This window comes from Gymnogyps californianus, unplaced genomic scaffold, assembly GCF_018139145.2.
Source record: "Gymnogyps californianus isolate 813 unplaced genomic scaffold, ASM1813914v2 HiC_scaffold_31, whole genome shotgun sequence".
NCBI lineage: Eukaryota > Metazoa > Chordata > Aves > Accipitriformes > Cathartidae > Gymnogyps > Gymnogyps californianus.
Window position 1 is genome coordinate 1 of NW_026114191.1, and position 15,350 is coordinate 15,350.

At 52.3% G+C, this 15,350-nt stretch overlaps 1 protein-coding gene across 1 annotated transcript; it reads right to left on the bottom strand.

Annotated features, from left to right (window-relative positions):
- Window positions 1-14,092: 14,092 nt before the first annotated feature.
- LOC127028325 (olfactory receptor 14A16-like) lies at window positions 14,093-15,013 on the bottom strand. Its single transcript, XM_050914039.1, has one exon. It carries the CDS (start codon window positions 15,011-15,013, stop codon window positions 14,093-14,095), a length of 921 nt encoding a protein of 306 aa, XP_050769996.1.
- Between the last annotated feature and the right edge of the window lie 337 nt (window positions 15,014-15,350).

Consider the following 15,350-nt stretch of genomic DNA (forward strand, 5'->3'; position numbering starts at 1 on the left):
AGCTGCTGTTGGACATTTTCTTCCCTGGCCATGGGAGCCTGTCCAGAGGAGAAAATGCATCAATAAGTTTGGGACAGATTTATCTGAGCAAAATCTATTCAGTTTCTCATAGAATCCTCCAAGACTGCCTCGCCTTTCCAGAAGATGTGCCCCTACAATCAGGTACAATTGCCCTGAATCCCTGCCCTACAGTTACAGGTAAATAGGAAACATGGGTGATCTCAGGTTAAATCCACTTTTGATATCAAAGGTGATTTCCGCATTGTTGCTCCCAATTCACCTGAGGGCACAGCAGAGCTGAGGGGATTTTGGTTTGTTTCTTCTGTTCTAGTTGTCCACCACACCTGAGGAGTGTTTTTAAGGCAGAAATCGTTGGCATTCCTGCTGCACTCCAAGTGAAACCTTGTGGGTCTTGACAGGCAAAGGGACTGTCCCTTAGTGCAGAGGGAGGACAGCCGGTCGTCCATCAGCCCTGGTCTCAGCTGCCTTGTGCTGGCAGCTTTCTGAGCTGGAGGACTATCACACTGCGGTGTTCTCCCCAAAAGAAATACTCAGGATACTGCTGAGAGCAGAGGAATCCAGTTTCCAAGTGCACATCTCCAAACCCCTGCTCCCATCTCATCGTACCTGAGGAGGATCTCATCTCTCCCTTCCCAGCCAGGGACACAGAGGGCTCATTCCAGCTGCCCAGACAGACCTCCAGCAGCATTTCCTTGGCCTCAGCCCCGTCGTGTCTTCTCTGTTGGGCACTTGGAAAACACAAGGTTGCCATGGGTGAGTTGTGACCTTCTGGAAGGCAGCCTGCAGCCCAGCAGGACCCCCAGGGAAGGACTCAAATGTCCTCAAGATGGGCTGCCCTGAAGGGAGGGCCAGGTCTTCTCCAGCCCCACACACTCTAGTGCCCAGTGCCCCAAAGGCTGGGGAGGGGGTTTGGTTGCTTTTCCTCCATGGAAAAATCGGCATGGCAGGACCCATAGTGCTGGTGTCTCAGCTGAACCTGAATCCCCACCCCGCTGTTTGTTGGTCGGGCTGCTGGGAAGGCAACCGATGGCCAAGTGCTTGTGATGCTGAGGGTAGGGAGCAAGGCAGTGAGGGAGGGAGAGACCACGGAGTTGCTCCGGGGAAGATGCTTGCACTGCAGGGGATGGCGGGGAGGTGCCTGAATCCCCCCTCCCCCACATTTCTGAGCTGTGCTCCCTCTCCCCCTCTGACAATGTCTCTGCTGCCTGGAGCTGTCTCTGCCGGGAACTGCTTCTCTGTGCCCAGGGCTCTGCCCTTTCAGTGCTCACAGAAAGACAGCCCCATCCCTTTCACTGTGTGCTCAGCTCTGCCCTGCAAACCCCTCCTGGCAGCGGGGAACTGCCCCGGGGGCATCTCTCTCTGTACAAGGGCTAAGGAGCAGCTCAGATAGATAACTCCGAAAGAGAAGGGGCATCTCCGTGCCTTCTCAAGAGTGCAAAAATAAATTCCCATCTCCCACTGCCCACCCAGCCAACCAAGAGGACTACTCTCAAAGCACGGACTCCTTCCCTTTCAGGTAATCCCCACTTTGACCATCCTCTGGAAAAGTTTCCTTGGAAATGCCCTGGGGGTGATCCCCAGGGGCGCAGGGACCCTCCGCAGAAGGAGAGCCCTGGGCACCCCTGGCTGCAGACCCAGCTTTCTACCCCTGCAGTCATCCCCAAGACAAGGAAACCATCATTCCCTGTCCTACTGACGTGCAGCAGGGAAGCCCTGCTCAAGAGCACGTCCTCCTCCTCTGCACTAGGGAAACGGTGAGAATCCTCCTGCCAGGTCCTACAGGCTGTGGGATGAACCAGGTCTCGGAGATGCCGCCAGGAACACCGGGTTCAGTGCCCTGCAGCCAGAGACTTACCGTAGAGAGGGCTGTGAAGATTTCTGCCCCAGTGAGAGCTCAGCCATCCTCCCACTCCACACTGCCTTTAACCTCTCTCTGCCTCGCTCCTCTCCCTTGGTGCCTGCAGGCAGTGCCCTCAGCCCTGCTGCGCTTTGGGCAGAGCTGTCTCTCTGCTGTGCTGCCCGCTTGCCGTAAGCTCCCCGTCCCAGGAGGACAACCCAGCTCAGCATTAGAGCACCAGCCCAAGGCATCTCTTTCTCGGCCCTCTTTGGACTCCCTTGAGATGTCCCTGGGGCTCCAGGGGAACCTGCTGTGAAACACGCTGAAGCAATCATTGATGTTCCCTCCCTCAGCTGGGGAGAGACACTGCTTTCCAACTGTGTCATTTCTCCTGTCAAAGACAGAGCTGGGCGCATGAGAATCGCCTTTCCTTGGCCCATCATCTGACAGGACAACCAGCCAGTGACAGGGAGGGATCTCCTTGACCCCTGCTGAGGCAAGGGATTCAGCTGACTCATTCGAGGCATCCCATCCTGAGTTGGAAGTCCTGGGGACTTCCTAGAAGAGGGCTCACCTCCCTCTCGTGCACAGCACCAGCCCACAGGAGGTGAGATTCCTCTTGCCTCAGTTCACGTGGGCACAAAACAGGCACCTGCATGTGAGCTGCTTCTCTCAGCTCCCATGCTAAGTAATGCTGATTGAGGGAGTTGTTCAGGTGGGAACACCTGGTGACATCTGAGGGGACACCAGAGGTTGTCCAAGTTATGGGCAGGTGACTGCAAGCTCTCAGGGAGCAGTGCTGAGAGACGGGGCAGTGTCTGGGGGCATCGTCTTGGAGCCCGGTGGGAATTCCTTTGGTACACCGAAACGACAGCAGATGTTTACGTTTAGGACACTAAAAGCTTCCCTTTTCCTGATGTCCACAGCAGCCATAGAGGTAGTCAGGTGACCAAATGGAGCTAAGTCCCTCTCCTTCTCTTCTCCATCAGCTCTATTTCCTAGATCTCCATTGACTGTAATGGCAGTTGGCTCATGGACATCCCCCCGTTGCTTCACCTAATTCAGGGCAGGTTCTCAATGGCCAAATACAGGCCTGTGGTGCTATGCGAGATGCCAGGGCTCTCCAGCACAACTGCGTGTGGCTGGTAGGGGCAGCACAGGACCTACGGGAAAGGCATCCACGTCCAGAGCGGTTGCGTGGCAGACACCTCAGGCAGCATTGCAGACAGATTTGATGCCTTTGCCCAAGCCCAGGTGGCATCTCAGAGAGATTCGCTTTCTGTTGGCCACTGACTGAATCCCAGCACTGCAGTGAGGCACAGTCTGACCCATCTCCACCCAGTCGATGCAGGGCAGTTCATGAACAGGAAGCCCATCACACTGGGATCTCCGCTCATTTGCCTACTCTCAAACTCTGCCCGTTCTTCTTCAAGCCGTCCTTTATTCCTCCACTTGATGATACAACCAAGGAACCGTCCAAGGATTTCACAGTGTTCCTGGCTCACAGGATGTCCACACCCAAGGACATTTTCAGCAGCATCTTGCTCCTGGAGATCAGCTTCACCTCCACCACAGGCCTTCAGGAGCTTCAGCAACAGTAGAGACAGCAAAGGCTTCTCCTGCCAGGGCTCCAGAGCCCAGCGCTGCTTTTCTGGCCTTGCGGGGAGCAGGGTTTCCTCTTTTGGTGCCTTCACATTGCCGTCTGCCATCCCCTCCAGCGTGTCTCTGGTCTCAAGCACAGCACTTGCACACACTGGGTCTTGGGCACGTGGTACCGGATTTGCCTGTGACAAGTCTGAGCTGGGCTGCAGTGCCACAGCTGAGGTGCTGCAGCCCAAACGTGCATCGATGCCCCCAGCCTGGGGCACAGCCAGGAGGAGCTGGAGTCCCATGGGCCATCACAGAGTTTTGATATGATGGAAGAAACGGTGAGGTGTGGTGGACAGCTCACGCTGCTAGTGGGGCTGCAACGGTGCCTACGGGCTTTTCAGGAGAGATGGGCCAGGAGGATGAGGAGGGAGATGCCCTCTGTGTGCAGGAGCTGCTTGTATGTATGGAGCTGCTCCCTGGGCTGTGCAACAGGTTGGGTGAGGCCTTGTGGGTGAGGGTCAGAGGAGAGGTCTGTTAGTAGGACATCCTGGTGGGAGACCAAGCACCTGCAGTCAGGGGAAGGAAGTGGAGGAAGGCTTATTCAGGAAGCCATGGAAGTCTCCAGATCCATGACCCCAAGTCTTATGGGAGATTTTAATGGCCCTGACACCACCGTTCAGGGGACTTTTAGTGGTAGTCCCATGGGCAGCGGCACTCAAGGGCAGCAGAGCTCAGTACAGCTGATCTCTTAGGAAAGCATCTTCCAAGCACAAGAACTGTCCACACCATAAGCAGGAAAACAACCAGGCATTTCAGGAGAGCAGCTTGGCTAAAGAAGGAACTCATCAAGAAGCTCCATAGAAAAGAAAAGAAGCATTCAGGATGTGGATGCAGGGACTCAAGGAGGAATTTAGAAATCGGGGTGATTTTAGGGAAGCCAAGGCCTCCTGAGTGTGGGCCCCTGCAAGAGGTTCAAGGGCATCCAGAGGAGCTGTTACTGCTTCCAAAACAGTTAAAGAAAAAATCCAAGATACTGTGTGGTCACTGCTGAACTTAGTAAGAGCAAGTGTAGATAGATCTGAGATTATTCTCTATGTTTCTTTGCCTTAGTCTTCCCCAGCAAGGTCTCCCAAACCTTTGCTCCTTGAGGCAGGACTCTGGAGGAAAACAACCAGCAGTGGGCGTGGATCAATTCCGGTGTCACTGGAGCAAACTCAGTCCTTTCCAGTCCGTGGGGCTGGAGGGGCGGCATCCCAAGGAGCGAGCAGACCAATGTCAGAGTGAGGCCACTCTCAATCATCATTGGAAGGTCATGGAGACTGGGGAACTTCCTGATGACTGGGAGCACCCAAACATTGCATGCACCTTTCAAAAATGCCCAAAGGTTGAGCAGGCTGTGCCCCTGAGTGTGTCCACTCGGATCCCCTTTCTGGGTGTCTGAAAGGCAGGCGACTGGATTTACCCACAGGAGATTGTGCCCGGCCAGCTCTTTGCTTTTTCGGAAGGAAGGGCAGGATTGCTGGACAGGGGAGAGCAGTGGTGCTCTTCTACCTGGAGGTCAGCAAGGCTTTCAGCATCGTCCCCTGCAATATTCAGTAGTAGGATATTATGGCCTGCAAGGGGGGATAAGCAGATGGGTAAAAACCAGCTGGAGAGGTGAGCTTGGAGGTACATGGACAATACGTGGTCCTCTGCCTGGAGGCATCTAGCTAGTCGGGTCCTGCAGGGCTCTATTGGCAACCTGCCCTGCTTCATGTCTTTTTAATGACCTGGAGGAAATGCGAGAGTGATTTTTCATGACATTTGTAGAAGACATCACACTGAGGAGAGCAGACGCTACACTGGAGGGCAGGGTTGCCACCACAAAGGACATAGACAGGCCGGTGGCACGGACCAATAGGAACCTCATGGTATCCAATAAGGACAAATTCAAAGTCCTTCCCCTGAAGTAGACCAAAGCTCTGCAATGAGATAGGGCAGGGACTGCCTAGGTGAGTCCTTGGGTTTCATTAGGCAAAAGATGAGCCATCAACATGGAGGCCAACAGCACGCTGGGCTGCACGAGCAGGAGCACAGCCAGGGGAAGTCATTAGCTCCCTCTGCTTACCACTTGTTTCACCACATCCAGACTGCTTACCCAGGTTTTGGTGCCCCACAAGGCCAGAGAGACATTGGCAAACTGGAAGCAGTTCGGTAAAGGGCCACAAAGATGGTCAGGGCTGGAGCACTTGCCCTGTTAGGAGAGGGGGAGGAGCTGGGCTTGTTCACCCTGGAGAACGGAGGGCTTTGAGGGCGAGGACCTAACAGCCTTGCACTGCCGACGGTGAGGTTTCCAAGAAGTCACTGTGGTGCAAGACAGGAGCACAGGAGGCAATGAGCTGAAGCACGAGAGGGTCAGGCTCAATACAGGGAGAAACCTTTGCAACATGAGGACAGTCAGACACGGGAAGCTGTTTCCCAGAGAGTGTGCGCTGCCTCCGTCCCTGGAAGTGTCTCAGACCACCTGCATAAAACCATGAGCAACCCCATGTGACCCTGCTTTGAGTTGGCTTGTCTACAGACATCTTCCAAGGTCCCTTCCAGCCTGGATGACACTTCCATTCCTTCCCCTTCATGGCCGGAACATTAAGGAAAGCACTCAGGTTCCCTCTGGCTGTGGCAATAATTCCCATCAGGTACAAGGCTGCATCACCGGCACCCCAAAGAGCACCAATGACATCCTTGGCCTCCCCTTTCCTTTCCTGCTTCCCTTTTCCCCCCTCTCAAGTTCTTCACTGTAGCACCTCAGAGCTCCCAAAAAGTCCATCCGACCCTGGCTGGTTGGGAGGGAGTTAATTTTCTTCATCGCAGCCCAGTAAGGTACCAAGTTTGGGATTTGTGATTGAAAGAGTATTGATAACAAGCCGATGTTTTAGCTATTGCTGAGCAGTGCTTACACAACAGGAAGGCCTTCTCTGTTTCTCACGCTGCCCCGCCAGCAAGTGGGCTGTGGCTGGGCAAGAAACTGGGAGGGGATAGAGCTGGGACAGCTGACCCCAACTGACCAAAGGGATATTCCATACCGGATGACGTCATGCTCAGCAGTAAAAGCCTGGGAAAGGACGAGGATCGGGGGCATTTGTGGTTATGGCATTTGTCTTCTCAAGTCATCATGCTGAAGGCCTGGAAGCTTTAATGGAAATGGCGAAACATCCTCTGCCGATGGGAAGTAGTGACTGAATTCCTTTTTTGTTTTGCTTGCAAATGGAGCTTTGCTTCACTTATGAAACTCTCTTTATTTCAACCCATGAGTTTTTCTTGCTTTTACCCTTCCGATTCTCTTCCCCACGCTGCTGTTGGGGGAGCAAGCAAGTAACTGGGTGGGGGCTTAGTAGCTGGCTGGGGTCAGCCCACCACCTCTGTTAATCCTTTCCCTGTTGGCCATGCTTTTCTTTTTTGCATCCTCCTGTCCTGGTTTCGGCTAGGACAGAGTTAATTTTCTTCCTAGGAGCTGGTATAGTGCTGTGTTTTGGATTTAGTAGGAAAATATGTTGATAACACACTGATGTTTTAGTGTTGCTAAGTAGTGTTTATACTAAGTCAAGGATTTTCAGCTTCTCATGCCCAGCCAGCAAGAAGGCTGGAGGGGCACAAGAAGCTGGGAGGGGACACAGCCAGGACAGCTGACCCAAACTGGCCAAAGAGCTATTCCATACCATATGACATCATGCCCAGTATATAAACTGGGGGGAGTTAACTGGGAGGGGGGATCGCGGCTCGGGAACTAACTGGGCATCGTCAATGAGTGGTGAGCAATTGCATTGTGCACCACTTGCTTTGTATAGTTTAATTCTTTTAGTATTACTATTGTCATATTATTATTATTATTGTTTTTCATTCCTTTCTGTCCTATTAAACTGTCTTTATCTCAACTCACGAGGTTTTTTTTCCTGATTCTCTCCCCCATCCCAGGGGTGGGGGGGCAGTGAGCGAGCGGCTGCGTGGTGCTTAGCTGCCGGCTGGGGTTAAACCACGACACCTGCCCGTGGACTTTGTGGATTCAGCCTTGCACACTCACTTCCCACCTTGGTTCTTTCTTGGGGGTCCACTGCAATGACACTGTGGCCCTGCCAAGTGCCAGACCCCAGCTCATTCACAGAGCCCTAAGGGCCTTTCTGCTGCCTTTCCTCCTGTCCCTTGCTCAGGGTTTGGGAGGAGAGAAAGGAAGAGCAGGTGAGGTTTGTGGGTGCCAATGATTGAGCTGGGGGAGCGAGCCATCACATCCGAAATGATCTAAAGGCTATGCTAGTTCTAAAGTGTTCTCTTCAGCTCCTTTCTTGGAGGCCTTACATCTCCCACAGGAACCTGCAAATGCTGAGATCCCTCCATCCTTGCTCTTTCAGCAATTCAGTTGAGAGTACCCAAGGCAGAGGCTTTCTTTCAATTCTGTTTACAGCCTAAAGCACCCCATGCTCTGCAGCTATGCCAGGAAACTGCAGAAGGAAGGCACTCCTCTGGACAAGCAGGTGGATGTTCCCAGGAATCTCAGGAGGCATGGCATACTGTCAGCTGTGTTGACGGAGCTGGTCAAATGCCTCATCTCCATGTCTGTAATGGTGGCCTAGGTGCCTGCTTCACGTGTAAGCTCTCTCTCTGGATGCTGGCATGTACTGAGCAACCTGGTCTGACCTCAGAGCTTGCCCTGCTTGGAGCTGGGCGTTGCACTACCAACCTCCTTAGCTGCCTTCCACCCTGAATTCTCCTATGAGCATATGATGCAGAGACCCTCACCTCCACCTTCATCTTTTCTCAGAGGGCACGTGGTGAAGGCACAGGCTCTTGGAAGGGTTGGTGGGAAAGAGTCTTCTGGGGGTCTCTAGTCCAGCCTCCAGGCTGGCTGTGGCTGTGGAGCTCAAAACCTGAAGAGCTCCAAAGGTGGAGATCACAGCAACGCTCCTCCTAGTCCATTTTCTTTTCTTGAGGCTCAGCCTGAAGCTCCCAAGAGGCAGTTTGTGGCTGTTGCCTCTGTCATATCATTGGCCACTGCAGAAGAGAGCTTGGCTCCATCATCTCTCCACGTAGGTGTAGGCTCTTATGAGGTTGCCCCATGCCTCCACTTCAGCAGGCTAGAGAGGCCCAGTTCCCTCAGACTCTCCTCACAGCTCCTGCTTTAGGCTCCTCACTCCATCTTGGCAGGCCTCCTCCGCACCCTCTCCAGTCTCTCCATTCCCCTTTTGAAAGGCAAAGCCCACTGGCTCATATGGCAGCCATCAGGACTCGCAGGCCCTTCTCCTCAGGGCACTCCTTAGCTGCTATGGTCACTGCCCATGCTGCTGCCTGGAGTTCTTCTGCAGCTTTTCCTTCTCAGCCTTCAGGTTTCTGTTGGCCAAATCCCCAGGGGGGTCAAGGTCCCTCTGGACTGAACCTCCAGCAGGCAGGCATTCAAAGTACATGTGCTGATGTCCCTCCTGAGGCATGATGCCTCTAACAAGACCAGAACTTAAGCAGCGACAGGACACTACAGATAAGAAAAGAGTAGTAGTGTCATGGAGTTGCTAATCAAGGTAGAAAGCACCGGGATAACCATCTCCGAAACAAGAAAGGAGGGTGCAAAGTGAGGAAATGCAGCGCCAGTGGGGAAATGGTGAAAAGGGGTTGACTTTTTGCACGGGAGTGGATAAGGTTAAAGAGTAGGACTGGAGAGGTGGGGAAAGAGTGAACAGGGAATGAATGGGGAAGCAAAGGAAATGATCAGGGCTGTTTGGGGATACCTGTCAAGTAGCCCTGCATCTGAGCCACACAGCCTGGAGCAGCACAAGAAAGCTGCTGCTGCTCTGACTATGCTAACATTGACGTACTTGCTTCCATGGTCACGGAAACCTGAGAGCTTTCCTTACTGTCACCACTGCCTTACTGAGGCATGAGTTACCATTGGTAAGTCCATGCTGCCTGCTTTTGGACACATTCTTCTCTTTTAGGTGCCCAGAAATGTCACTCAAGAGGCCTCTCATTGATGGCCCCTCCTCACCAAAGCAGCTTGTACAGCCTGTGGTTCCCTGGGTTGCATTTTGGCCCCTTTCAAAGATGGTGCAGCATTGGCATGTCCTCACTCACAAGAGACCTCTACTAATCCCAATTCAAAAGGGATATTCCAAAGAAATATCAATCATCTTCCCCTGTAACTCCTACCACTATTTTGCCTGTTCTATGGTGTATTTAGTTTCTCTGATCTTTCATATACTTGCACCTGTCCTGATACAATGACCATTTCTGAAGTCATCTTGTCAGATGCAGATGGCCGAGGCAAAGGCCCTTTCCATTATTCTCCACTTTTCTCCTCCCTTACTCTTTGTTCATTCACATCCCTCTCACCTATGCTGCTGCTTGGAGGTTCAGGGAGTAAAAGTTGGCCTGTCTTTCAGTAGTCTAATTCTCTCTGTAGCCAACTTTTTAGTTATGTTTCTATCCAGCTTTTTGTATCTACCCATCTAAAACATTTCTGACAAGATTATCCTTTGTAAAAAGGCAACCTCACTAGAGGCAGCTTGTACTGAGCCTATGGTTACAGAGTGTGTTTGATTGTTTATGAAAAGTGATCATGCTTTACTTTTCTTGTCTTACAAATAGGAAAAAATCTTCTGTGCCTGTGTGCAGCCAGTTCTCTAAGGAGAGCAGGCGGGAGATGGTGCAAAGGAGCTGTAACATCCAGCTGCAGACTTCAGTGGAGAAGTCTGATGCAAGGAAGAGTGATGCAAGTCCCAGGTGGCCAATGTCAGAAATGGTGAGGCTGGGGAGGTGAGGAGCAAAGTTCTCCATACAGTGTCAGACCTCAAGGGACTGCTTTTCCTACCTGCCCAGACCTCCTGAGGAGACACTCTGCATCAATATTAATCAGAGAAAGCTTCTATCACCTCTTCTTTAAAATGAAAAGTAATTAAAAATATACTTTAAAAAACCTCATTCTTATTAGGTGCACTTAAATCTTCCTCCTTCTCTACAGTATGAAATGACTCCAATTAGCTGTACAGGGCTTGAAGACTTGAAGAAATTAGGAAGAGAAATAGTTCATTAGGCTTTCTGTATTTTAATGAGCCCCATGATGTATTTGGTGCTGAATCCATGAACCTCAGACACTGGGAGGAGATTGAACAAACCTCTCAAGAAGTCCAAGTCAGAAGCAAAACCCAAAGTACCTTGAAGCACTGATTGGCCCCACTGAGGGCCTTTACTGACAAAGCCTCCCCAGGGACTCGTTAGAGCAGAGAATTGGAGGCTGTGATTGCAGGTAGGCAAAGGCACTGTGCAGGTGGCTGTAATGCTGAGAAAACCCTTGCTTTGCTTTATGAAGCAGAAAGGTCAAGCCCTGATCTCCAGCCCATGGCAAGGGAGGTCCTGTCCCTCACGCGTGGCTCAGGGCTCTTCCTGGGACCGTGGGATGTGGGGTGTGCAAGGCCGAGCGAAGGACAACAATGGCACAACAACTTCCAGCTTCGCCATGGGGCTGCGAGGAGGCATCGAGGCCCAGTGCCATGAGGACAACATGTCTTCTCAGAGACCTCAGTGGCAGAGACAACTGCCAGAGCCATGGGGACAGAAACCTGGTTCTGTCGGTGCCTTCCAGCATTGCCAGCGCCCTTTGCCATCTCCACCGCAGGCTGTTCTACACTGTCCTACACCTGCCCCTCTTTCCCTGCAGGCTGTAGACACCCATCTCGCTTCCCCGCCTTGCTCTCACCTCACCATTTCCGTACGTTCACTGGTGTATCTCCACCCTCACTGGCTGTTCCTTCAAACACAAAGCCATGGGCTGATCCACACTCCTTCTGGGTGACCTCTTGCACCACAGCAGTACCCTTCGAGTGACACTTCCTCCTGATAGCCAGTCTCCACCTTCCAAGTTGCACTTTGTCATATTTTTTTCTCTCTCTTTTGCTTTTCCCCGCTACCAAGGAAAGCTTGACTCTCAGAAAGGACCCTTCAAGCAGGCAACCCAACCCGTTAGCCTTCTTGTGGCCTTTCACCTGACCAGAGAGAAGTAACCTCACCATGATCTTCTAAACCACATGACTGCTGCTGGCCTTTCAGCTTCTCATATAGACGCGACCAAGCCATGTGCCTGCGGCTGTCCCATCATGTACTCGGCGGAATGGACATGACAACCCCTATCCAAGCCCTCTTCCTGGACAGGGCCTATGGGGTACTCGGGCAGAGGTACTTTCCCAGCCATGTTCCTTCTGCTGCCTAGCACCTCCAGAGACAGAACTGACCTCACAGTCCCCTTCACAGCCATACCCTTCCTACTGGATGAGGAGTTTCTGAGACACAAGCAACCTCATAATACCATACCCATCCACCACCCTCCTTATGGCACAGACCTGACTGGATAAAAGTATGCTTGTTTTAGCAAATTTGTCAAATATATTTCCTACCAACGATTGGAGTGGAGAAACATTCTTCAGAGGAACTGAAGTATTTGTGTTGACACATTTTATATCTCCTCTTCTGCCTCTTTTTTTCCCCTTCTTCCTCAGCCTATTCAACTTTCAAAAACCTCTTCAAGGGAAAGATTCATTGACTCACAGGTTAACGCAAGTGTGAAGAGAGCCCTGAACATCATTGTGTCCGACTTTCCTGCTCAAGGCAGGGTGAACTAGATGAGGTTGTTCAAGGCCTCCCCCAGCTTTGCATCATCCACAAAGGAGCTGAAAGCGCACTCTGTCACATCATAGAGGGGGATAATAAAGATGGTCAACAGTGTTGGCCCAAGTGCTGGTCACTGAGGGATGCCGCTAGTAACTGGCTGCACGGAGGACTTTGTACCACTGACGACATTTGGGCTTGATCATCCAGCCAACTTCCCACCCACCATAACGTCCACTTCTTCAGCCCAGATAGCACCAACCTGCTCTAAGGACACCATGGGAGACCATGTCAAAGGCCTTGCAAAATCCCTGTACACAACATGCCTACTTTCCCCTCTCCATTTTGGTTCAGCCATCCCTTTCTTGTCCTTCAAGTGCCTGGAGGCGGCTGCAGGAGGACATGTCCCATCACCTTCCCAGGGACGGAGGTAGGATGACCAGCCTGTAATTCTCCCAATTCTCGTTCCTGTCCTTCTTGAAGATGACTTTGACGTCTGCCTTTCCATGGACCCCACAACCTCTCTCCTTGCTCTGGCACTTTTGAGGGCACAGTCCAGAATCACAGGCAAGGGTGATAGCAAACAGGAGCACCTGCAATGAGCCTGTCCAAGGCAGCTGAGCTGAATCTCACTGGGAGGGTGGGGGTTGTTCCTGGAGTCACACAGCAGTGTCAGGGCTCTGTCAGGTGTCCACAGCTGAGCTGGCCTCAGGCACTCCTGATGCACACAGATGTGTTCAGAGACACGAGCCCTTCCCTTGCACACGCACAGGCAGTGCATTGCAGGAGTCACCGTGTCTCTCTGGCCTCCTCTTGCCACTCCCAGAGGCTGGGAGGCACCTCAGCCCTGCCGTGTGTCGCCCTGCTCTGCACTCATCTGAGATGCCCCAAGGCAAGAGAAATGGACACAGGGACCTCCATTCAAGGAACACATCCCAGTGCTGCATTCAGGTGGTTTCCCATGGGATGTTATTCCCAACATGAAGTGACCTCAAGATGTTGCCTGTCTCTCAGGCCTTCAGGGAAGCCCTAGGAATAGCTGGTGGCATTTGTGCTCACTCAGGTTCATCTCACCTCACGCGCATGATGTGCATGCTTACATCTCATCCATACAATGCCAACATGGACTTCTGAGCTACTCATTTGGTGTCCCTCCGTGGAGGGTCAAAGAACCTCTGCGAACAGGGGTGAGAGGCGAGTGCTGGAAATGGTGGCTGTGAGGGGCTAGTCCATGATGATTGCCCTGGGGCAGCTTCCCAGGGTGTCCAGTGAACACGGGCACAGACCACACCCTGCTCTGCTGGTCTTTCAGGTCTCACAGGAGGCCTGGCTGTGCGAGGACACTGCTGCATGCCCCAACCCTGCACACTCACACTGTTTAGCTGTACACTGCTGTTTTCCTCTGCGGGCCACTTTCTTGGGCATGTTTGTGAGAGCAACTTTGGAAGAAGACCTAAGCCTTCAGGCACTGCCCTCAGAAGATCCCCTTTCATGATGGATCCACTCTTACCGAGGCCAGCTCTGTCACAGAAGTGCCCATTGCCTGTCCCTGCCTGCGGTCACAGGACTGCCATGCAGCAGAACTAAGACCAAGCTGCCAGAGCAATCAGGCCTTACACCAAACCTAAGGCATCAGAAAGAGAGTGTGGAAGTGAAAAGAGAACAGCTGTGGAAGACCAAGTGCTCCCTGGCAGTGCTGCCATGTCAGGACACTCTTCCTCTCCACCTCTGCACACAGCAATTGTCCCTGCAGCTCCCAAAAGTTCTTGGAGGAAGGATGTCAGAAAAGAAAAAGTTGCTGCAGGGCCCTTTATTTTGTTTAAGCACACAGACAGCACAGCTCCTCGTTTACACAGCCACTTGGTCAGAAAAGAAAAGCAGAGGGTGAATTAGAAAGGGGATGAAAACATTATCACAAGTAAAACACCACCACCACCACCAAAAACTACAGATGACCAGCTGGGCCTGTAATGAGTTACATTATAACTGCTCTGCAGAAGAAGATGGGCAGTTGATTGCTTCAGATTAACATCCAGTCATCAGTTTCCATAGGGCATCCTTGAGCTCCTTGTTCCTCATGCTGTAGATGAGGGGGTTCACTGCTGGAGGCATCACCGAGTACAGAACTGACACCACCAGATCCAGCCATGGGGAGGAGATGGAGGGGGGCTTCAGGTAGGCAAAGATGGCAGTGCTGACAACGAGGGAGACCACGGCCAGGTGAGGGAGGCATGTGGAAAAGGCTTTGTGCCGTCCCTGCTCAGAGGGGATCCTCAGCACGGCCCTGAAGATCTGCACATAAGACAGCACAATGAAAACAAAACATCCAAAAACTAAACAGGTACTAACCACAAGAAGCCCAACTTCCCTGAGGTAGGTGTCTGAGCAGGCGAGCTTGAGGATGTGGGGGATTTCACAGAAGAAATGGTGCAGGACATTGCTTCGGCAGAGAGGTAGGGAAAATGTATTGGCAGTGTGCAGCACAGAATTGAGCAATGCAGTGCCCCAGGCAGCTGCTGCCATGTGGACACAAGCTCTGCTGCCCAGGAGGGTCCCGTAGTGCAGGGGTTGGCAGATGGCAACATAGCGGTCATAGGCCATGACGGTGAGAAGACAATACTCCCCTACAATCAAGAAGAGAAAGAAAAAGACGTGGGCAGCACATCCCAAGTAGGAGATGGCCCTGGTGTGCCAGAATGAATTGGCCATGGCTTTGGGGAGAGTGGTGGAGATGGAGCCCAGGTCGAGGAGGGAGAGGTTGAGGAGGAAGAAGTACATGGGAGTGTGGAGGTGGTGGTCGCAGGCTACGGCGGTGATGATGAGGCCGTTGCCCAGGAGCGCAGCCAGGTAGATGCCCAGCAAGAGCCAGAAGTGCAAGAGCTGCAGCTCCCGCGTGTCTGCAAATGCCAGGAGGAGGAACTCAGTGATGGAGCTGCTGTTGGACATTAGTTCACTCTGGGCATGGGGGACTGTTGGAAGAGGAGAAAACATTGACACTTTAGGGCAGACTTCTTTGAGGCAGTCCTATGCTGTTTCCCAAAAAATCCCTTAAAAAATACTTGTCTTTTTTGGGGGGAACTTCATTCAGCTCTTTTTTGTGAGCTCAGGTTTGTGCTGCTGAGGAAGGCATTTTCTGTGAGGGGCAGAAGACAACATCTTTTGCATTGCTCTCAGCCTGAACACTGCAGAGTCCTGAGGGACAAATGGGCTCCCTGTGCCCTAATGCACAGTCAGGAGAGCTGCTCTGCCCACGACTGACCTGCTGGTCACCATGCAGGTGCCC

Bases quoted from the DNA above. Each gene is read 5' to 3' on its own strand.
- LOC127028325 (XM_050914039.1), bottom strand. From the start codon at position 15,013: ATGTCCAACAGCAGCTCCATCACTGAGTTCCTCCTCCTGGCATTTGCA.